We start from the raw sequence: 24,991 nt of genomic DNA on the forward strand, positions 1-24,991 counted from the left end.
GAATTCTGTTGAAGGTGTACTGAGGTTTCTGTCAAGCCAATCCTAAAAGCCACAACAAAGGAACATGAATCAGAAACCTTTTTTGAACAAAGTGAAGGCAAATAAATTGGACTGAAATACTGCATTTCACTGAAAATTTAAAAAATATATAAAACAACACAATACGTTGTTGAACTCCGTAAGAGACGACGGAAGAGAGCGTTTCTTTTTGCTCAGGACATATGGGAATATTTTGTAAGAAAACAAGGAGCTATGTGTTGACTCACAAACAAAACAAAACAAAAATAAAAATTCAAACAGAAATGGTTTTGTGCAGCAGTGGGTTATTTTCCAGCCTTTCATGTTCCCCACAATGGAAAATCAGTTACAGTCGTGTCAGAAATGAAATCCTGATTTTCTGGCTGTTGTAAACCAAGCTCGTATTTTGGCTTGATATACTCGTGTTGGCCATTGGTGCGTTTTTGTTTGATATTCTCCCAGCTGGCTCCTTTATGTACTACTGTAGGATCTGTAATATTCAACTACTGATATTGCTTTTGGGAAATTATTCACAGCTAAACTCTCCAAGATGTTATTAACCCAGCCAGGCTAGACAGTCACCAGAGAAGGACTCAGGACTCTGTTGGCAACTGTTGCTCCAGTCAATAAAGGTGCATACCTTTCTGTCACTACCTAAACGTTAAAGTACCATGAAATAACTGGTTTTAGAGCCAGAGCTGACCAAAGAACACACACACACACAGAGACTTGGGCTGACAGTAATTACAGCCATGCTGGTTTGAGACGGGGAGTAAAACAACAGTGAAGGAACAGTGGCACTCTCCACCATGTCCTCCAGCGCTACCGCGAATGTTCAGCTGGAGACCTGAGGGGGATCTGGGCATCCTGGAGGTCATTGGTGTACTTTGTCTTGGCACACTGTCACTGTGATTAGCAACGTTAAGAGTTGCACACATTTCCATGTGGTGCAAAAATCAGTCAGTGGTAGACTAATGCAAACCCAAAGCCAACCCAAACCGTTGTGGGTTGGCTTTTTATTAAATGAAGCCAACCAGGAAATGCTGAAAGTTCACTTTTATTGTGCCATGCTTGGCTGCTAAACTAATCCCCCCTTCAGAAACATTGATTACTACTAACAAGCAGGTCTGCACAGGCTACATTAGACACCTTTATAAATACATTCAGGTAATAATAAAATGAACAGTGTCAAAAGAGACTAACTGTTTACAGTGGAACTGAACTTTATCTGCATTCATTTTTTTCTTGAAAGACAGCAATTAAAGCTGCCATATGTAACTTCTATGAAAAATATGTTTCTTACGTATTTGTTAAAACTGTCACTGTTGCCTCCTGGGTTTGATTCCTGGGGTGGGGTCTTTCTTCATGGACTCTATATGCTCATGTGTTCTCTCCGGGTACTCCAGCTTGTGACTGTCAGGTTGATTGATGAGGTGTGAGTGTGCGTGTGTGCGTGCGTGTGCGTGTGTGTGTGCGTGTGTGTGTGTGTGTGTGTGTGTGTGTGTGCATGGGTGTTTGTCCTGTCTGTCTCTGTGTTACCCTGTGATGGACTGGTGACCTCTCCAGGGTGACCCCGCCTCTCGTCTGCTGACCACTGGAGATAGGCACCAGCACCCCTCATGACCCCACTAGGGATAAGTGTGTTAGATAATGGATGAATGTCACCATGTTATGACAGCGTAGCGCAAGACAGATAATCTGTGAAAAAAGTGGAGCTCCTCTGCCTTTTCTCAGTACTAACCAGAAACAACCAATCAGAAAAAGCAGGATGGTCTTAGTGTTGCCAATAATGCCCATGTACGGCCCACTCACGCACTCTAAATCATATTTGATATATTCAGCAATTTAATAAAAGTAACTTACTTGATTGTATTATAAAATGGCACTATGTGGAAAACCTATAATACTGGGGAAGTTACTAACAACCTGGGTACCATGTGGCTCAGTGGTAAAACGGTGCAGCACACAGAGGCTAAAGTCACGACCTTTCCCTTTCTCCTGCTGAGCAACAGATGAATAAAGGCCACTAGCAGCAAACAAATGTCTCCAGAGGGCAGTGAAAAGGGTTTGCTGTCAAATTACCGGAAACACCAGGAAGTTGTTGGAAGTATGCCTTTCCTATCTCCCTTCCCCTGACAGCGGCCACTGCTTTGTTAAACCACAGATAAGACCGCAATGTGTGGGTTTTCTCCTGCACAAGCTTGTAGAAGGAAACCCAGAAGAGCTACCCCAAGTCAAGCAGTTTAAGGTCAATGGTACAAAATACTAAGGAAATCTATGTGTAATAAAAATTGCCTTTAAAAAAATCTTTCCCATTATTCTGGCTTTTAGCAAATAGAAACTAAATAAATGGTGGTAATCACATTTGGCCTAGAGTGGGAATGTTTATTACGATTTCACGTCAGAGTGTGAAAAAAATGCCTTTTATATAGTGTATGTAAACTTGTTGTTTTGATTGGAGTTAAAGGAGCCAATTAAAGTTAAGAAGGACCTTGTATAGATAATCAGATATCTGATCAGATACGAGTTCTTATCAGCTGAGCCTCACAGTCTGACGACAGCGACAAACCTTTAATCTAAGGTGAGGTTTCCATCGGCACCAACCTGAAATCTCACGTGTCTGCATGTCATAAATTAATAATAATCTATTAGAAAAATGCAATTAGTCAATACTGGGGCTATTAGAGTAGATACAGGAAGTCCAAATGCTTTATGTATAGGTTGTATTGCAATAACAGGAAGTAGCATAATGAGCAGTTAGTGGGATAGGAGACATATTGTAAAAATCTTTGCTACAACTTTAATTTCTCTGCTCAGGTACAGCAAGCTTCCTGCTGTGTGTATGTGTGTGTGTGTGTGGATGTTGATTCTGACTGCTTGTTCTGCACGGGCGCTCCATCTTAACACAGATGTGTGCACTGGCATAAAACCTTGGGTCAAAGTCTGTTGCAGAGCAGAGGCATTTCAGAGGAGGCAGGAAATGATTCAGCGGGTAATGAACGCTGCTCACTCTCCCACAGAAGGAAGGTGGAAAACCTGCCTGAACAACCCCTGAAAGCTCGGAATGCTGACATGTCAGCGTGAAGAGAAAATAAAAGTCGGTGGAAGGCGGGCCGGAGATCTGAGAGTTCTTTTTGTGTTTTCTTCTACTTTCACCCCCGAAGTGTTAAAATCTTCCTTTGAATCTCCGTCCATACAACCACTAGCACTGAGAAACAAATCAGTTTATTTGTCTCAGATCCCACAGACAAATAAACTGACAGATACCAGTTACAGTGCTCCTTAGCAGGGTTAGAACAGGTTTGGGTTTTTCATTATAGTTTTATTTTGTAATCACAGTAGTAGTTTTCACACTTTGTTTAATTTTAGGTGCAGAATTCAGAAAGTAACACATTGTAATTATGTTTACTTCTGAACAGAAGATGCCATTTTCAAAATAAAAATATTAAAATTATTGTTGAACAACAAACTGAGAACTGAGTTGTTGTTGTTTTTTTTTTTCCAACTTTAGCTGCTGCCGTTTTGCAGACTGACATGAGATGAAGTAATTAGCCAGTGGCTGACTTAAGCTGCTTGTGTCAATTTTACATCAGTTCAAAAAAGAAATAGATTCATAAACATAAAAATGAAGGATATTACATCCATAAACCCAGTATGTTTTAGGTGGTTTTGATAAACGCACAATATAGTTCCAGTTAGCCATAGCTTTTCCCCGTTGATCACTGTTTTTATTTATTGGATCTCACAGAAATGTTTTCTTAAATGTGTTAGTTTTAGTGAACTGTAATAACATTGGTCCTGAGGCGTCAAATCAAGGCTGAAGAGCTTGAAACAACTGTTGGAGGGGATCAGATGTGAGCAGGGCAACTCAGCACTGGTTCATCTTTTGAAAAGTGAGGTTGACACAATATTCAGACTCAACTATCTGGAACTGATACAGAAAAGCTAATTCATGCAGCTGATGGGATCATTTCCTGTCCATGCAGCTCAGGTTTTCTTCCCCTTCAGGATTCTTTTAGGAGCGAGGTTACATCAAGATGTTTTGTTCTGCATTTTCCAATGATGGCACTGGCAAAAATGTGAAACGAAATACATAAAAAAATGGCCGAAGAGCTGGGCTTGCACTTAGATGACAGAATAGATTTAGTGAGCTTGGCAAAAAGAAAGACTTTTATCCGAGGCTGTAGTGAATCTGTAAGGGAAAATAAAATAAAAAAAGGTTGGCCAGCACCACCCAAGGCGTGAAGTGCTTGTGCTGTATATATGTGAGGGCAGAGCCGGCAGCAGCAGACCATAGCCCATGATAGATCTATTTAGCTTGGAACACAGGTCTATGAAGTTTCAGAAGCCGCACAAAAACACAGCCCTGCACGTCTTTTCCTTTTTCCCTCCCCTTTGTAGATGTGCCAGGACACTGCCTGTGCCTTCAATGCAAATTTAGAAGGTGTAATTACAGAGATGCATGTAGTAAATTTAAATCTTTTCCAAAAGAAAAAAAAAATGCGTAATATGCGGCAAGATTACTGCATGAACTTTATGATGTGGGGAGGTGTTGGGACTATTTTTACGTTGCTTAATACCGCAGATTTAAATACATTTTTAAAAATTATTGTAATCGTTCCCTATTTTGTGGGAGAAGTAAACCCACACCGGGCCTCGCAAAAGTATTCATACCCCCAATTTTTTTTTGGGGGGAATTGTCTGCAAAGGCAAATAATTGTGAAGTGGAGGGACAGGATGTGTGGTTTGCAACATGCTTTTTACAAGTAGCTGAAAATTGTGATTTGCATCTGAATTCAGCTTGTTTGAGTCATTACTTTGGAGAGTCACCTGTCAACAAAACTGCAGCTGTCACTACCAGCTTTAGACGCAGCCATTTTTACCAGATTTAAGATCGGCCACAATGGATGACGAGTGTCCTGCCACAGGAGTTGGAACGGAACGAAACGAAACGAAACGAAACGAAACAGAACAGAACAGAACAGAACAGAACAGAACAGAACCGCAGACTCCTTCATTTGTGCCGCAGTGGAGAAATTCAGCGAGTCAGCAGCAACATGACAGATAAAAGTCAACGCCTGTACTTTTACTGAAGCTTCTAACTCATTTTGATAAAACCATTGTACTACAGCTCTGATCACATTTCCCAACCCAGTAGACGTTACAGCTTACCCACAGCATGATGCTGCCTCCACCATGTTGTATGATGTTCAGATGATGGTCAGGATGCTCTGTCTATTTTTAGATGATGCTAGGAGACATTCAAACCTTGAGATGTAGTTTCAGAAGCTAACGCTAACGTTCTCTCTGCCCTGTCCGCTGGGCTCCAGGATCGTCATGGTGAAGTTTGTTCTCTGATGTTAACTAACAGGGCTTCACGGAACAGCTTTATTTCTACTGAGATTAAATTGCACACAGGCCAACAGCCTTTACTAATGAGGCAACTAAATTTTATTTAGCGTTAAGAGAGACGGTGTGAATATAAATATATTTTGGGGGAGAAACAATTATTCAAACATTTTTTTTTTTTTTCCCCCAAAAAATGAACGTTATAGTCAATGGCAGAAAATCCCTAAAAGTGAATTGATTCTTGTAACATGACTAAATGTGAAAAGGCTCTGACTCTAAATTCCTATTGTAAAGTAAATATTGTACTTGTTACCGTCTTCTTTAGTTTTCCAACACTTTGCTCCATGCAGCAGACTCGCAAAAAAAAAAAAAAAAGAACTAAAGCTCAGAGAGAGAGCAATGATTCAGTGAGGCTTCCTCTCTGTGAACCAGTGTTAATCAAACTCGCTGGTATCCCGCAGATAAAAGTTTAAACATGCTTTGACATGCATGAATAGGCGTTATCCTTCTGCTCCTATGTTATGTTTTCTTTTTTCCTTTGTTCAGTGAGCTCCTCTGACAGTCATAAAAGATTTAGTAGATTTAAAAATTTCACTGTAAAGAGATTTTGCCTATGGTGGAAGTGAGCAGGGACTTCATTACATAATCTGAAATCTATATGTGGGGTAGGAATAAGTGATGGTTTATGAAAATCTGTTAGCACTAACAAAGAAAGCCTGTTTCAGGAGAAATCCAAACACAATGTGATATCTGTGGATAGATATGAGTCAATAATTGTTCATGCCATAATCTCATTTTATCCTGGGTTGATTCTCTATATAAACAGAAAAACCTAAGTACATTTCTCAAAAGCTTTGAAATTGTTTTTTTAGCAGATATATACATTTATTATTACTTTTATCAGCATGCCTAAGCTGAGCTTTTTTATGCATGCAGACAGAACACGAACCATATGTGCAAACTGGAAAGTCCTCACGTCTCTTTATTCTTTATCTTTTTTTTTCTTTTCCTGCCTGTCGTGGAGAGTGCAGAATCTCTGCAAGGCTGTTTTGGGAGGTAACTTAAATAATGAATCCTTATTTGGTCTGAAAATTCCCTTCACCACTTCCAACAAAAATAACTCCAGTTTGTTGATGTGACTACCTTGAGAAACAAGACCACACACATCAGCGAGGACAAACTGGAGCAACTGCTGCTCTGCACCCCCCACCCCTCCACACACACACACGCACGCACACACATACACACACACACACCCCTCCTGCTTTCAGCTTCCTGATCAGCTGCATTCAACCAAGTGGGCTGCAGCACACTGCTCGTAATTTTAACCTTTCTCTGCACAGCCTCTTTGTCCCCCTGCCCACTTCAGATTTAACCCCACTGGAAGCTTTGGATTAGCCTTTAGTGTGTCTCTCTTGAAAGAGAATCTGAAAAGAATTGGTGTTTTTCTGACCTTCCAAACTGCCAAGCCATTTTTGCTTATATAACAAACACAACTACAGTTATGAAGGTCGCTGTTCATACTTTGCAGTCTCTCAGTGGATGTGAAAAAAGTACAGATTTTGTGGTCAAACGTTTTTTTTTTCTTTTAAACACATCACCACTTCTGATTGGCTAAAGAGTTCCTCGTGACGTCTCCTTCCTCAGAAGCTCTTGCGACTGGGGAAATGTGTGTTTTTGTCTTCCAAATTTAAGTTTCTGCTAAGTTTTCAAATTTTGAGTAAAGTTCTGTTTGTTTTTAAAAACTTTCTGAATCCATAAGATCCCATACTTGGAGATGGGCACCAGCATCCCTGGTGTCTCCAATAGGATAAGCGTATGTGATAATAGATGGATGGATAATCAGTATAAAAATGTGAGCAGCTTTTTTCACTGGTATGTAGATGATTTATCTTTGGTTTTTAAGCTCCAGATCTTTGAGTTTGGAAGGCCTCCTGTCACCTTAATCTTTAGCATTCAGCATCAACTGTCAGATTCGGGTCAGGACTCTGGCTGGCTGTGCCAAAAACCATAATCTTACTTCCAGTCAGCAGAAATATACTGATGAAGTTAAAAGATTAATAATCCTGCCAAGGGTATGCCAATTCATACCCTTGGTATGACTTCAAGGGTATTTCATACCCATGAATTATTCAAGGGTATGAATAATTCTGGCCTTACTTGTAGCTTTTGGGGGTTTTGAGAGATTATAAACTCTATGTCCCTAAGGTCAGTTTTGATTGATAAAACTTTATTGTTTTATAGTCGATAAGTAGTCAGCAGATTTAGTTTACTTATTTACTTTTGTTTTATTGAATCAGTAGCATCAGCTAGTTTATACGCTGTAAAAAAAAAACATCTTTAATTTACGGTAAAATACCGTTTTGTTTTGTTTTTTACAATGCAGTAAACTTGATTTTTGTCTGTTGGTTCCATAACTTTTTAATTTAATTGTTAAAAATTCTGATTAATCTGTTTCCTTTTCATAAATAATCTGAGAAAACATAGAAATCTTCTTCTTTTAAGCCCAACTGTTAAGTCAATACAAAGGTAATTCATACTTCAGCTGGGTTTTTGAGACATTATGGCACTCAATGTATCATATAAATGCTACAGGCAGGAAAGGCTAGCGTTTCCTAAACAAGCCAGTAGTCTTAATAAATTACATATCTTCTCCGTAGCTTTAAAAACGTGTGGATTTATCAGAGAAGTCTGTCTTTACATGAAGCTTCACTTTCCATCTATCAAGAGCACTTTCTCCTGCTCTACCACAAAACACAAGCAGTCTGATCTGCTTTAAAAGAAATCACTGAAATATTAATCGTGACATCACTTCCAGAGAACCATGTGAGAACACACTTTAGAGTGTCAGAGTGAAAAAAAAACCCCCAAAGGTTCAGCTCGCTCTTGTTGTGGGTAAAAATACGCTGCTCAGACGGTGCAAAGTTTTAAAAGCAAACAACCAGCAGCTTGACTGATGCCTGTCGCCTGGAGTTGTGATCCATGTCACACACAGTAAAGAGCTCATTATGTCCGCTGCATTCAAGGCCTTTAAAGAAGCTGAAGAGCTATTTCAGGTTCATTTTATCTGCGGACATCTCAAGTGATGATACGACCACTGACACAGAAATTAGGAGAGCTGACATCTGGAGTTTAAGATTGTGTAGTTATGAATAAATTAAACCACATGTACATGGATTCTTGGAAATATCTGCTTTTCATATCTTTACCCCAGATTCCATAAAACCATGTCTATGAGTCTGACACTGAGACCATGGTGCTGTTTCACCGCCAAAATGCACTTATTGTGCACCTAGCGTTCAATAGGGAGGTAACCAGCACATGTCCACCAGTCACTCACGACTCTAGGTTTATCATGAAAAAATGGTTGACAGACAATATCTGTAAACATGTTGTATAACACGGAGCTGAAGTTGGCTTCCAATTGCGGCGTAAGTTTCAGCAGATCGATGCTAGTCACCAGCCTCTCCAGAGCTAACGCAGCTTAGCAGTCTCCTTCTCATTTGCCAGCCCAGGCCACTTAGTAAGTGGTGCCGACCTGTTATTAATCAGATGGGTAGCTGGCTTTGGCACGGATATAGTCTGCTGTGACAATGAGGTAGCCAATGCTAACAACAGCTTACCCAGTGTTAGCACTATTTTATCTGGGCTAGCAGAGGAAGAAGGCAATCCTGTGGGTGACTAGCCTTGGTATGCTAGTCACTAGACTCTCCAAAACTAACGCAAGTCAATAGTCTCATTTTCCTGCGCCAGTCGCTAACTTTTAAACAGATCAGTAGCTGGCTGAAGAATGGGGATAGTGTCCTGTGACACGGGACAGCAACCACTGGGTGAACAATAGTCTTAATTTTGGTGGTGAAACGGCAATCTTACCGGTTTTGGTGTTGATGGCAAAGAAGCCCTGTGGATTCCCACTGGTGATCCTGTAGCTGAGCCTGTCGCTGGCCTTCGAGTCAGGATCAGCTGCATTAATCTGGATGATCGACACGTCTTTTGGGGAGTTCTCCATGACAGAGGGGTAGTAGACAGGTTCAGACGTCTGCGGTGCGTTGTCGTTGACGTCCTGGACTTCGATGTAGACCTCAACAAAAGCTGAGAGGGGCACCACACCACGATCCATCGCGTAGACCGTTAGCCAGTAGTGGGGGGTCGTCTCATGATCCAGCAGTTCTTGTGTTCGAATGGCACCTAAGGCATAAAGACAAACACAGAATGAATCATCTTTGGAGTCTGCATCATATCTCTACTGCTTATTTTCAGCAATACACAAAACTGGAAAAAAAGGAGGTTCTGGACATGAAAAGGAATTGCAACATGTCAAGGTAGCACATAAACAACTACCAGTCATTGCTCTCCTGTTTACATTTCCCTGCCATGAAGGGGCTCCAACCTTCAGCTGAGCAAACAAAATAGCTTTCAAACACACATATGAGTGGTATGGGATGACAATGGCTGAATGCACTGCTGAATGAGCAGCTCCTCCGACGTGAAAGAAACGTATGTGACACAGAACTGGACAGCTGTGCTTGATGGATGCCACACATTACTGATCTTATAGCTGCCACTGACTCTCAATCAACGGAGAGAGATGTTTGAATGTGACCAGCACCGTTAAAGTGGATTGTTGATCTTTCTTTTGGAAAAGCTAAAAGCAAAGTTCACGTCAGTGAATTTGCTTTTACTTTTGTGCTTTTAATCTCTGTCCAACTCCACTTGGGGAAGCACTCATCGGGTGCTCAGCAGGTACATGCTAGCATGGGGACGGATAAGTCTGAGTAGGTGTAGAAAAGACAGAGGACATTTCTCAGAATTTGCTTATACCATTGACAATATGAAACTGGAGCGATTATGACCAAATAGGCAAATTCACAAGTATGTAAATTGCAGGAAAAAAAAATTCATGTGTTATAAAACCAGAACAGCAGCAAAAAAAAAGAGGAGAAATTCTGAGTTCCCATAAAAAAGTGCAATATTCTTTGATGTTCCATACATTTTTAACAACATTCACAATGATTTTTGGTAAATAAAAAGTTTATTTCAGTGACTGCACTTTTTATTTCCTAACATCATTTATTCCATTACCTGTGAAAGACCTACAGAACATGTTATGGTTTTTATCTACATTAAACATAGCAACCCTCCAATAAAGATTTGTTCAATTGACAGGAATATTTTCAGGGTGATCACAACATAATGCCACAACTTTGCCCTAAACGGAACAAGAAAAGTTTGTTTTTCCTATAATAAATTAAAGACAAAGCAGCATGGCATAACGTAAAAAGTTACTATGGCAACAACAATGCTGCTAGTGGCTTATGAATTTTGGTACTTCTGCAGTTAAAGAAATTTCCTTTTTGGATGTTTTGCGTCAACCAATATGTAAGTTCATACCAGCCTTTTGCAACATTTGACATCAGTCTAGTGTACGGGAAGTTGTTTCTTTTTACCTCAGTAAATGACATCTACCAGTAGGAGATCACACTCAAATATTTTTGTTATTAAGTTATAATATATTTAATAAAAATAATTGGCCCTAAAAGGAAGCCAAAGCCCAATAAATGGAAATGGGTTGTGATATAAGATTTCCAGGGTCTATACATCTATATAATATATATATTGTAACAATTTATAGTTTATTAGTTTACTTTGAAAGGTGCTGATTAGATAATATCATCTAATTTGAAAATGTAGAAAGATCATCTGAATTTTTATCACTGTAGTAGAGAATTTTCTTCATTTAAATTTTGAGCAATTTTCCACTGTCACATTTTTTAATCAGGTCAACTAATTACTATCATGTGATGTGACATTATATATATATATATATATATGTATATATATATATATATATATATATGTATATATATACTTATATATATATATATATATATATATATATATATACATATATATATATATATATATATATATATATATATACACACACAATAAAGTGAGTCAGGTCTGAGTGAGCATAAACCTCTGCAGAGGTTAAACTGATAAACTGTTATTTTCCATCCTTGGGAAACGCAGCACCACATGCAAAGCTCTTAAATTACTGAAAAACTATCACTATTATTACAAAGGTTTATTACCCAGATAACATTGAACTTGAAGGTCTCCATTTTTTTTCAACAAAGACAAAGTACAGTCATGAAGGCATAATAAAATTTCTGTTATATCTGCAAGACAATGGAGGCCCTGTCAGTGTTCCTTTAAAGGCCTTTGTTAGTCAAAGCACTTGAATAACCTCCATAAATTGCAAAAGAAATTTATGGTTGTGTTTGAGTGAGCTGTTATCTGAGGCTAATAAAAATGAATCCTGCTATGGGAGAGTATTATTAGCAGATATGTGTTTTTCAATTTCAGTTGCTGGGTTTTGTCCATTAGGACCTTTCCAGTCACTGGTGGCTTAGATAAGGAGCCTCCAGAAGACCATAAAAAACACATTTCCGATAGCTTACAAAGAGCATCTCAATTGTGCTCCGGCCTTTGTTTGCCCACCACAACTTACGGAAATGAAATGTGATACACATAAACTTTAAGCCGTTGGTAATGGATATTTTTAAAGAGATGTACTCCACATGACATGTCACAAAATTCTGAAATTTATCTCATGAGAGGAATAAGGCTCATTTATTCTACGCCGCTGCTTCAATTTATCTTTCCCACGTTTAGTCCTGCTCTCCTATCTCGTCATCAGTCATCATTATGGTTCTCTCAAAAAAGGGACGCAAGACAAAATGTAGCCAGGCAAAAAGAGTCAGCTCAAAAAAAAATAAAAAATAAAAATAACTACCATAATGTTAAGAGCACCTTGGCAACGATAGGAAGTGCCAGCACAACCATCATGCAAATGAGAGGACTCTGTACACAAAGTTTTCTTAAAGCCCTGGTGTCGATCATGCATTCTTTCAACACTTTTCATGAGCTTAAAAGCAATCTAATTCTAATAAAAAAACATCACTTTTATAATTAAATAAACATCAATCCACTTTAAAACAAAAAAAAAGATCTGAAATGCAGAAAGATTACTATAGTCTAGAAGATTACAGAGTAGTAGTTTTGTAATTGTATGGCATGTGACTCATATCTTAACACTGCAACCTCATATGTGGATCTACACCCTTTATAAGAAAAGCAAAGACTTGTAAGAGATAAGCTGCTGTCACTTTGGTTCTTAAACTATAATTTTCTATTCACAAATATATTTTTGTTTTTTACCCATACTTACTGACATTTACTTAAAAGTTTGATGGTCTAAACAGTTAATGATTGACTGAATTGTGGCTAACACGGTCGTCACGTTTTCCCTAGAAAAAGTTGATAAGCTTCACAGAAACAGTGATTCCTTTGTAGCTTCTGACATTTTCGTTTTCTCCATCCTCATGTTAGCGACAATGAAAATAGCTGACAGTGAGTCTTGTTTCCACCATAGCAACATACACAATGGAAAGTATTATTGTGAGCTGGTAAACTGTCAAGTTCAAGATGAAGATCAGTTGGCAGCAAATTCTCCTGTGCTGTTCATCAGCAAAGATAGAGCAACTGCATAGGGTATAATGACATTAAGGAATGTAGGGTAGAAGTAAATAAATACTGTCACAGAATGTTTTTTGACACGTCTAAAACATCTATCGAATCCTGGCTTAGCCACTCAAAGCTGATAATAGTGTGATCACGGCTATGCAGTATTTGAAGTAAGACAGAACATTAAATGGATTCCAACATAAAAGTGAAAAAGTCAGTTTACATGGTAATAAGAAAGACATGAGTAGAAAAAAATATGGGAAAAAAATCTACCAGGTGAAGATGTGAATTTGCATTAGTGAGTACAATTAGCTTGTGAGCTCAGTGATTTAAGTGACAGACAATGGTGTTGTGAAATACTTTTACTTTTACAACAGATCAGTTTTTGTTTACAAAATGTCAAAATACAAATGATCACTTAATCCTGAACTTCCAACAATTAGAAGGTGACTTTTGTCATTTGATTGAAATTTTTTTTTAGGAATCCCAAGATTATTTTTTTTCTTGTTCACACACATTTAATGGAGTAAATAATGAGGAAGGCAAAAGCACATATTGAAATCTATCCGCAACTCCTTCTGGAGGGAACAGTCTTTAACAAAGCGGATGAAAGATGAATCTGAAGAATTTAGTTGTCACACCCTTCCCATATACTAACCTACCCAGTAAGGCATGAACAAAACCTGCCCTAAGGACACAAGGAAAAAGAAACAGGCCACGTAAAAACCTCTGCCAAGACTGCCTTCCGCTTTTTTTCCCTTCTCTTTTCTTTTCCCTCTGGCTTTGTTCTTCAAAGCTACTTGAGCGCAGCGGCGGTGCCGTTGAGACCTCAGACAGCCAGCAGATTTTTCAGCTATCAGTACCAGCAGGTATTTTACGACTGTGTGTACACAGTCTGCCGTTTATTCAATAAAAACTCAACAGTCTATTATTTTAATGCAGTGGTATTTGTTTTGAATACGGCGCTTTCCTTTCGATGCTTGTTGAATGTCAGGAGCTGGACAGTAAAGAAAAATTCAAGTAAAGAATCCCCCCTCCCCCCTAGCTGCACAGTAAAGAAAAATTCAAAATTTAGTCCATGCTCAGTGCAATATGAGTGAGTTCCTGAGCTGCAAGACATAAGTGGACATGTAGCTCGCCGCTCACTGAGGGGCTTAAGACAGTAAATGAGCTTTCTTTGAGCCACGTCGGTTCATTCTGCTCACCTCTACCCCACATTCCTGTGCCCTCTCAGGCCTCCAGCTCACATGCTTGCATAAACTTTCTCAGTATCGCGCCACCCCCCCCCATCCCCCTTCCCAAAGCCTTGGCAAAATGTTTCAAATTCCTCTACCTCGTTGTTGAGCCTAGTGTAATAGAAGGACTCCTAAACTTAGTTTCTTATTACCCTGCAGCTTGGTTTTAACATCACCCCCAAGTTCCCAGATATCTGCGGGTCATATCTGAGTTTTAAGGATTTGAAACCAGCAAATACCTAACATGGGTGAAAAATTCAAGGATCTGAAGAATGTTCCAAGATTCTTCTGTGATGTTAAATATGAAAAATGTCATCTAAAGCAAAGACTTTACGCTTAAGGGAAAGCTTTTTTAATGTGATTATTTTAGGGCTTGTTCACATAGAACTGATCTTCTCTGAAGTTCTTCCCAATACATTTTGCTTACATTTAAGAAATTATTGCGATAAAAAAATGATATTGTCATTTTGAGACCATTTTCAACTACTAATAATACTAACAATAACGGCATATTAAAGGAAATACACCCTGTCAAAGATTTCTAAATGGCATTTAACACTGGAATAGGAAAACATTTTAAATATCCAAATTAAAACAAATAAAAAAACAACTGAAACAACAATAATTAAAATGGATTTTGAAGTCTCAGATAATAAAATTGCATTTTGAATAATAATAATATTTCAGCTTAGACAGAGAAAATGGGCAAAAGTGTCAGGTAGTGCAAACTAACTACTCTGTACTTCATAATAGGTGTCAAATGTTTACAGCATTTCTCAAATGCCTGCTTTTTTTAACATTCAATTAAAGTGGAACATCTCTTTAATGACTGTTATCCAAATGGAAATGATCATGTTCATTTTAATTTATAATACAATTCATCGATTTATTGCTCACTGTGACAGGCTTACTCCAAATCACAACATAATTTCAATTAAAGCTGCACAATACATTTAATCACAACTGTCAGTGCAGTATCAATGTGTGCATAATCACAAAGAGTTCCTTGAAAGAGGTATTAGGTCAGCTATTATATTTCAGATCCTGTCCAATAAAATCCTGCCTGCCAATAAAATATTTGGCCAGTTGGATGGATTCACTTTTTAACCACGTCTGATTTAAACGTTAGCATGTCATTGCTTCAGGGAGAATATTGTCATCATGCAACATTCAATAGTAAGTTTAATAAATTGTGTTTTCCTAATATCATTCCACCCTATTTTTATTTTTTATTTTTATTTTTTTTACAAAAGTCTCTGTCTACAAAAACAGTAAAACTGTGATGGGTTTGGGGTCAAAGGTCAGGTAAAAGGTGGGAAGGATGACATCAAAGGTTTGTTCTGAATAGATCATCACCAAAATGATAACATAGTGAATTGTCCGATCTGGAATTATTTTTGAAACATGATTATTCTTTCTGTATCAACTAAATGTTGAAGGAAAAGAATATTTGCATATTGACACAGTGGTTTCCATGTGTACATCTCCTTAGTTGTACTGAGGCCAAAAATCCCCCCTGACTGGGATTTTCTCTAAATCCTGTTTCATAATGTAGATTTGAAGTTTCTCCAGGCCCAAGTTAGAGCGGCTATGCCATCAAGTCCCCTCTATATCCTCCTACACATTTCTTCCTTTCTCGCTTTTTTGTCACGCTTGAATGTTTCGGTTCATCACACATATTTGAACATGACACAACCAAAATCTGAAAAATTATAAAGGGGAATATAAGCTTTCAAATCTCATCTTGCACCATGTTAAAGTAAATGTGCCTCTTTGTTAAATCACAAATGACCTGTGATTAAGTGGTTTATTTTCACTTCCACAACCACACAATCAGGTCCAATTCTACGACTGCAGAATCAAATAATAATGTGACCAGATCCTGTCTGATAATATCAAGGAGGCTATGAGATCTTAAAAAACAATCATGTCCTGATTTAAAGTGATCCAATGACAAAGGAGAAACAAAGTCATTGGCATCCAGCAAACTGGAAATAGTTACGGAACTCCAGCAAATCAGATCAGCTGTGTTTCCATTACAAATTAACGCAAAATGTTGTCAATATCCTGTTAATGTAAAAAAAATAAATAAATAAAAAAAAATCTCTTTCGCAATTGTGTTTTCATTAAACAATGCAATTAAAGTCATGCGTGAGTTTGTTCGCTTGATAAGTCGTTAAAAGACGTGTGAGCCGTCATCCTCCAACAATTTCCTGTTGTCGTCTTCTTCGTGGTTTGCCCCAGTGGCAACGTACGTCTCGTTATTGATCATGTGACTCGTGCGATGAGAAACGTAAAACTATTTCGATATGGCCAAAAAAAACACCACATCTTAACACCAAAACTTTTCATCAAAAAACAAATTTTCTCAAAATTGGCTTTTCCATTAAGCAAATGTACTTTTGAAATGTCAAATTGGGCCAACATTAGTCAATGGAATCACAGACATGGCACAGTGTATGCCAGGTATTAGTGAGGGAGCAAATACTCTAAGTCACTTGCAAAAGATACGAGTAAACAACAACAACTTTCTGTGCTTGTTAAGGAAGACCAACTTTAACAAATTTAGCACAGCTGACTCCATCAAATTACGTCTTTTTTCAGTATATATGACTGCAGAACATTTTTAGTGAAGATGAAATTCTACTCTAAGGGATTTTTTTTTTTTTTTAGACTTGCTTATAAGCCTTTTTGCATCCAGATTTCCCTCCCATTTCATCCTCTGTCCAGAACAAACCCTCTAAGTCATCCCTCCTCTCTTCCTGAAGGTGCTGGGCTGATGAAACTTTCATTCCAAGTGGCCGGTGAGCCATGGGATTCTCTCTAAATTAAGTCTGCTGATTCCCTCCCACTTCTGTTCAGTGGCAGATTCAGTCAACAGGTTAACAATCATTAATTAGATTTTTGACTTTATACTGAAGCTACACTAAGCAGATCAAATGCTCCGCTAGTAAACCTGAACTGCTGGACATTACTCCACCATAAGCAGCATTTATGTGAGTAACATGACTGGCATGTGTTGGTCTGGTCCGGTTGCAGGGCACAGAAAGGTCATAATATTGGGATTGGTCAAAGAGATAATCTGACAGATGATGAAGAGACGTATAAAACCATGTCTCTCAAATCTCTCTCTGCATACCAGACAAAGTACTACAGCCTTTAGAATCAGTGAGCCATTTCTACTTCATGCATGACCAGGCACTGTTCAATGTGACAAAAACCGGCTGTCAGCAGCTAGCTTATAGAAATGTTGGGTTTATTTTTTTTAGAAAAGTATTCAGTGTGGCAAGTCTTAGGGGGTTCGTAAACTAGTTGGGGCCAGTATAGGTTCCTTATATGAACAGTCATGGAAATTCTGAAATATATAATCCCACAAGAGCATGATAATCATTAGTTTGTAGACTTAAGTAAGCCAAGATAAAAAAAAGAAAAGCATTGATAGACATCTGCAATAAAATGACTGAATGGATTTTCCATATTAAAGAATGTCTTTAATTCCACTTGAGATAGCGTTGGAGATTTAGTTGAAAACACAAAGCTTCCATTGTTAATGGAACCCTGGTAAATCTGCTTTGGAAAGAAAAAGTCTGAGTAACAGAAAATCACTGCCGTATTTCATAGCGGCTTTAACTGTACGCCTCTTAGCCCTGCAAACTGCCGGCCTGCATGCAAAAATCACATAGTCTTAAGTTTTTTTGTCTACCTTCTGATGTAAATATCTTAGCATACTTGAAATAAGACAAAACTAACTTACAAGTAACTATTAGGAGCTTGTTTTTAGTGAATAATTGCTTAATACTGGTTTTTAAAAAAGTACTAGAACCACTGGCAGATTATTTCACTTATGGGAAAAATGTCTTGTTATAGTGAAATAATCTGCAAGTGGAGCTTTTTCTTTTTAATGAGTGTTAAGAAATGATTTACTTAAAACAAGCTCTTATACTTTGCTGAAAAGTTACTTGTTAGTTTTGTCTTATTTCAAGGGTACTAAGATATTTGCACTAGAAACTAAACCAAAAATACTTTAGAAGATTTTGTCTCCTTGAAAATCTTCTAAAGTATTTTTTTGGTTAAGGAACAACCTGAGATGTTGTTCCTCTGGTAACAACATCTCAGTTATGTTATTTTCTGAGGATTGCTTTTCACTCCCAACACAACACTGACGTCTCTAACTGCACAGAGCAGTCTCTATTGATTTGTTTCTCTATAAATACCCATCTCTATTATCATTGCATTACATGAAATGTAACCTTTCCACCAACACCATACAATTACATAGTTTCTCGGAAGAATAATTCATTATGTCCAATCCATCGACCAATTTGCACACAAAACACAGAAAATCCCCAAAACACAAAAAACACCAGTGTTATGAAACTTTTTATAACAGACATGTTTGATGTCTGCAGGTTGCTGCCAACGCCATAGCAATAACAGGACTCAATCACTTCAACACAGCCCCAAAAGTGTAATTATAGAGACACACGTTTTTAAATTTGTACTTTGTTTTCCCTGTGTATTTAACAAATGTAGAGCCTGTTATTTAGTTCATTTTAGAGATGGTGTTTTGATTATTGCTTCCGTCTCATGGAAGAAAGCTAAATATGTTAATCAAACATGTCAAATTTACAGATGAACCTATTGACTAAAGATTGGACAATCCAACCATTTTTTACTAATTATTCTCACACTGTAATATTGATTTATTAATTTATATCTAACTTAAAGAAGCCTTACATCACTGATTTCAATAAATGATTACTCTTAAAATGAAGCACCAGGGTGAAAAGAGGAAAAGTTGAGTCCACCTTCAAAAGCTGAGATCAACCACCCAGTATCATTATTGCTGCTTGAAAAGATGACTAAAAAGCTGTGGAATAATTGAATATCTTTTGTTGCAGAATAAAAAAATAAAATGCAAACGTAAAATGTGAATGCATTTGTTCTCACTGATTGACATTTTCTGGCTGATTACTGATCTTTAAAAAGCCTGAAATGCCAACTCCGATTTTGAGAGATGCCAAATTTTTTTGTCTGAAAGGTCAATAAATATAACAAGGTTGCTAAGAACATGTCATTCAGCTCACACGGATATGGGTTTATCTATTTTTAGCTGCTTGTCTAAACTTGCCCGTCTTGAGACTATTAAAAAGAAACTACAGCCATGAAGAAAAAGGCTGAGCACGTGATAATCTATACGTTTAAGAAGATGTTCTTTTGAATCTATAATTATTTAGCGTATTCATGCAGTTCAGTGGTGAATGTCAACTTGGCAGTAAATTGACACATAATGAGGCACATCATGTGCTGCAGGCAGCACCATGTTTCTTTAAAAAGATTTAATGGACTGAAAGTCCAACATACTTCTAACAGGAGAAAGTGTGTTATTCATTTAGCAACCTAGAATCAACTTTGTCCCACCGCACATTCCTGGTCCCATCTCCACAGTAACAGCAGTCGAGCGATGACTCTTTGGAGTCATGTGCCACTTTGCAGCCCAACATTTACATATCTCAGATAAATGGAAGATGAGGGACAGAGGGCGATGGTTCAGAGTTTTAAACACCGAGCTGATGCACGAGAAGCGACTTGTGTTTTCTGAGGAAAGAAGTCCGTACAACACGGAGTGCTTGAAAATAAAGCAGAAAGAGGTCATTTTATGTTGAAACGGAAGAGAAATTCCTCATTACCTGTCAAAGTGTTTTGGTTTGCTCTCACAAAGAAAGATTTTGTGGTGCAGGCTGCGAACAGCTTCAAGTGAAAGGCCAATGCATATTTTATCCAGGAAGAAAGGGCAGTGCGTGCATTATACAGCCAGCATCTGCTTCTCATGTACAATGAGCGCTCTCTGCTCTGGTCACTCTGTTCACTCAATGATTTCACTTCGAGCCGGGACACAACAGCTTTGATTACATTTTCAGAGTAAGTTCTCATCACCGCAGCATTTGTTTGCCCTTTTCCTGCGTGAGAATACTGCAGCGAAGGAAAAGCAACAGCTACAAAGCAGAACCCAGGGCGTCACAGAACATTTTAAACAGTATCTCAAACCAAAACATCACAAGTGAAATCTGTGAGCAGAGCTTAAGGTGAAGGATTAAGAATTGACAAGTTAATCCTGATTTTCTTAAAATGTGTTTATGTTGTTTGCAGACTTTGCAGCTGCATCTGCCTCACAATTACTCGATATGCAACTTGGCCCGTTATTTATTTATTTGGGACTTACTCGTAGCTATGTGACCTTTTAATTAATTGGAGTTCAGCTCCTCAGAAAGCAAAAACTCTCATGTTCCACAGATGGAAAAAAGAAGAGGTCTTCTCCTTATGTGGCACCTCTTTAGTCTTTTCTCTGCACTCTGTCCGTTTCATTCTTGATGCTTACATCAGCTCGTCTTACTGCACTCAGAGCTAAATGTTCTAAATTTGAAAGCTGTTCTAAGACAAAAACGATTTACTAAATGACTAGAGGTAAACGTACAAATGAGCAGACGATTACTCACTGGAATTAAAAGTCTTTATCAGTGGATTGTTGACTGATTTAAGGTGTGTCAAAATGAATCAGGCATGCTTTGAGGAGTGGGGGCTTGTCCGGGTTCTACAAGATAAGCATTCTTTTATTGCTAGCTGTATGGAGCCGTTCTGCTTCCAATGAGACACCATATCAGAACGGAATTTAATCCAACTTTATGTAGTACAAAGGTACACAACAGTGTCCCGCCACCACCTGTTGCTGTGCACTGCCTCCCAGATATCTGAAAGAAAGCTATGGAAAAAATTTTGATTGGCTTTTTAGGTACATTTCTGTACATGAACCATCAACTCCTGTTGATGTCCTGAAGTCTAGGGTACACGTTACAGCTGCAGTAAGTTATAAAAAAAAATAAAAAATAAAAAAAAATTTTCTAAAACTGCCACCACATCTTGACAGTATGAGACAGTATGTGGGAAAAAAAGAAAAAAAGAAAATTGGCTCCTTGGCTTCCTCCTACTGCCATTTGCAGAAAAACTCCAGTCTGTCAGAAACAACCAATCAGAGTCATGAGGAAGGTCTTAGCTCTAGCAATCAGCTTTATGTATGTGCTGCTCACACACTCTCCCTTGCTCTCTGCTTTGCCACAGCTATTTCATTACATTTGAGTCTGCCGTGAATGCGCAGGCTACTTAGCATGTCCTCTGGTGGCAGCAGATAAACAGTTTTCTTGTAATGTTTGGTTGTTTCTCTGCTATTAGCACAATGAGCAGCACATACAAAATGTGAGTGACATCACCAAGACCCTCCTTCTGCCTTTGATTTTTTTTTTTTGACCATTTTGTCTAGTCTACAGATAGCAGCAGCACAACAGGGAGAAGGCAAAGGAGTTCCTTTTTTCCACAGATTATCTGTTTTGTGTCATACTGCCAGGACACAGTGACAGTTTTAGCAAATACATAAAAAACATTTTTTACATAAGTTACATTTTGCAGCTTTACATACAAGAAATGATTTGTTGAGTCACAGAGCAATGACAGGATGACGAACGAGACTCTAGTTCTTCCTCGCCTCAGTTATCTCCCTCAACCAATGCAGCAGCTGACACTCTGTTAGTCAATCTTTAATATTAAAGCATTTTTCATATCTAACCAGGGCAACACAAAGAACTTCAAATGATGTAAAAACAAAGCATTAGATATTAAACTAAATGTAATGTGGATATAAAAATTCCAGGCACAATTAGACATAAAATTTCTCAGAAACATGGGCTGTAAAATTAAAAAAAGATTACAACTGAATAATAGATAATAAAAACTTTAAGTACAATATAACAGTTAAAAGTAGTTACTTTTAACAAATGTTAAAAGTTCAACTTAACTTTAAGTTTAAGAAACTAACTGGGTCAATTATGAGGTCAATCTAATATTAATCTCTTTGCTTCCCGCTTTTGGGAATTTTATTAACACTTCAAATGTTTGCAGCTTATTTTCAACAGACACATGTTTTCGAGGCTGTTACATGCAAAGACAGCTTTTCCAAGATTACACCTGACCTACATATAGCATGTAGTGCTCCAGTGGCTTACTCTACAGCCAGATACTTAGCTTAGCATTGCATGATGAAGGCAAAGCTATAAAAAAAAATCAGCATTAGGAGGACTGGGTTTAATAATATGTAAAATTATCACTTTTTTTCAAATAAAGGAACGTTGTTTCTCTCTTTTTGATCAATTCAAGTCAACCTGCAAAAACCCAAAGTAAAACACTGTAAATGTATAAAGTAGAGGTAAGACGGAGTAAAGGTTTCAGGGTCTCTCCTTATTCAGCTCAGTTTGTTGCATCCTGCCTTTGTGATCTCTGCAAACACTAAGGTTGACTGCGGCAAGATCCTTAAATTTAGCTCTGCTGCGACCGCACTCATCTGTCAACCACAAGATTAGTAGCTCATTTGCCGCCGTCAGCCCTTCAGACAGCAAATTGGTTGTTTTCATGTGAAGTCTGACAAAATGGCTTTAAGAGACATAAAAGGAGAAGGAAAAATAAGAGCTCATTTGGAAGCCAACTCTTCAGGACTCCACTGCAGTAGATCGACTCCAAAACTTAAAATTCGGAATTGTGATTTATAAATCTAAATCTAAAAGAACTTTACTTATTCCTCAGGGGGGAAAGTGCTTGTGGTACAGCTGCAAATCTACAAACAAGAGAGACATAAAAAGTATGAAACTAAAATTATATTTAAATGTTGTACTTCTATATAAGAATAGCAGTTATTGCACAAAAACTACTTCCTGCACTATTAGGCTGCACTAACTGTTTATTACAATAATGTGCAACTAATTGTTGTACATCAAAATAAGTTTTTAAATGTTCGCAATTAGAATTATCTGGTTAAACCTAAAAGAAAACTAATTATCAGTGTCAACCAAGCAGAGCATGCTCTCAATGCAGGTCCGAACTCTACTGTCCAGTTCAATTTAAGAATTAAGCCAACTGATGCTGTTTGTTGATCAAATGTTTGCATGTGCATTGTTTAAACACTTTGAAATCATGCCACAGATTGAAAATGGCTTGAAGCAAACATATTTAGAGAAGCCTTGGAAGGTAAATGTGGTGTACAGCAGGGGAGGAAGCCATGATGAGACTGTGTTTAAATTAAAATGGCAATAATCCAGTGACCACAGAGCTTTTAATAATGGAGGGAATGTCTGGGAAAACAGTTGCTACCCAGCCAGCATGCCTAGGTGGGCCCCATGTGGGGAAAAGGAGGGCAGACTATATGGGTCCCATATGGGTTTGTCCGCGGGTTCCACGATGGCCCCACATGGGTTTGCCCATGTAGGGCCAGAGCCCACATGGGCCCTGCATGGGCCCTATATGGTGGTGGCCCACATGGGTTTTGTCCAATTAGGGCCCATGTAGCACCCATGTGGGCTGTGGCCCTACATGGGCAAACCCATGTGGGGCCATCGTGGAACCCGTGGACAAACCCATATGGGACCCATATAGTCTGCCCTCCTTGTCCCCACATGGGTCCCACCTAGGCATGCTGGCTGGGTATTGGCTCTCCGGGCGGACTGATGGCAAGAAACCAGCAGAAGATGACGACAGCATGGAGAGTTTACTTAAGGCATGTCAATGTGAATTAAAATTAAATGTCCTAAAGATGACTTCATTTACAATGTTGAATCATAATTGCTGTACCTTAAATAAAATGATAATGTCCTTGAATAGTTAGATTGATTCAATTTATCAGGTTGAAAGCATTTTCACTCAGAACAGCGAGAAATGGCAAAAGACAGATTATTTTATTTATGAGGCAGCATTAGTCCTGTGATGGACTGGTGTCCTGTCCATGGTGACCCCCGCCTCTCATCTGTTGACCTCTGGAGATGGGCACCAACACCCCTCGCAAGTGTGTTAGATAATGGATGGATGGTTGGATTACTGGTTGGATTTCTTAGGAAAAGGTGATATGAAATTAAATTGCATCACAACTAAACTTAGTGATGGTCTTTACAAACACATATGCATGCAGTTTTTGTCCCAGTGTGTTATAAGCCTGGTGGGTCACCAGGCTTTACTTGCTCCCCCACCAGGCTAAGCATTGTTTGTTTATTAATTCAAAGTTTTTTTTCATACACCATAACAGTGACAGGTTAAAGACTCTCTTTAGTGAAACGTGTGAACGCAGCAAGATTGAGGTCAGGTGTCTTTTTTTTTTTTTTTAATTCACCAGAGCTCCGTAACCACTTCCTGTCTTTACCGGTCTACATGCTAATAACTTCAGCAAATAAAGTGACAAGTCAAAAAATTATATTTTTATTGCAATTGTTTGCCTTCTTCAGGACTTTATAGTTGTTTTTTTAGATATTATTAATAATGTCTTCCAATAATACATAACTATATGGTCATATTTTCAAATGTCCTGTCCACATTAAACATTTTTAACTCAAAAACATGACAGGCTGTTGGATGACTGCCCCAGCACCCTTGCTACTCTGTCTAGGGAACCCTGTGCATGTGTTTATGATTACAAACATCCAAGTAACAAAAAGATGGTGATACGCGTCTTCCACTGCTGCATGCTGGGAAACACATTTCATAGCTGGATGGTGTTTGGTTTTGGGCAGACTCCTTCAAAAAAAATTTTATTAGTGTGTTGTTCTTGTTGTTTTTTGTTTTTTTTGTTTTTAAATCATTCTGGTTAAAATTCACAACATGCAGGTGCGGCAACCAGTATATTACAAACACATATGGCTCCTTTAACAAACCTCACCCTTCATCTAGTTAAGTCTTGGGAGGGGCATCGCCACCTCGGCTGCACTTAGTTGTCTGCTGACCTCAGAAATACACCATAATAACAGGACCCAGCCCAAGACAAGCCTACTATT

At 38.3% G+C, this 24,991-nt stretch overlaps 1 protein-coding gene across 4 annotated transcripts in view; it reads right to left on the reverse strand.

Moving 5' to 3' along the window:
* Positions 1–24,991, reverse strand: part of fat1a (FAT atypical cadherin 1a) — a 106,268-nt gene that overhangs the window by 67,019 nt on the left and 14,258 nt on the right. For all 4 annotated transcript variants that reach the window (XM_015027367.1, XM_015027378.1, XM_015027374.1 and 1 more), the window contains exon 3: positions 9,241–9,555. In XM_015027367.1, coding sequence (XP_014882853.1) covers positions 9,241–9,555 — 315 coding nt within the window. The remainder of the gene's footprint in view (positions 1–9,240; positions 9,556–24,991) is intronic.

This window comes from Poecilia latipinna, unplaced genomic scaffold (genome assembly GCF_001443285.1).
Source record: "Poecilia latipinna isolate Pla-1442-1.1 unplaced genomic scaffold, P_latipinna-1.0 Scaffold101, whole genome shotgun sequence".
Lineage (NCBI taxonomy): Eukaryota > Metazoa > Chordata > Actinopteri > Cyprinodontiformes > Poeciliidae > Poecilia > Poecilia latipinna.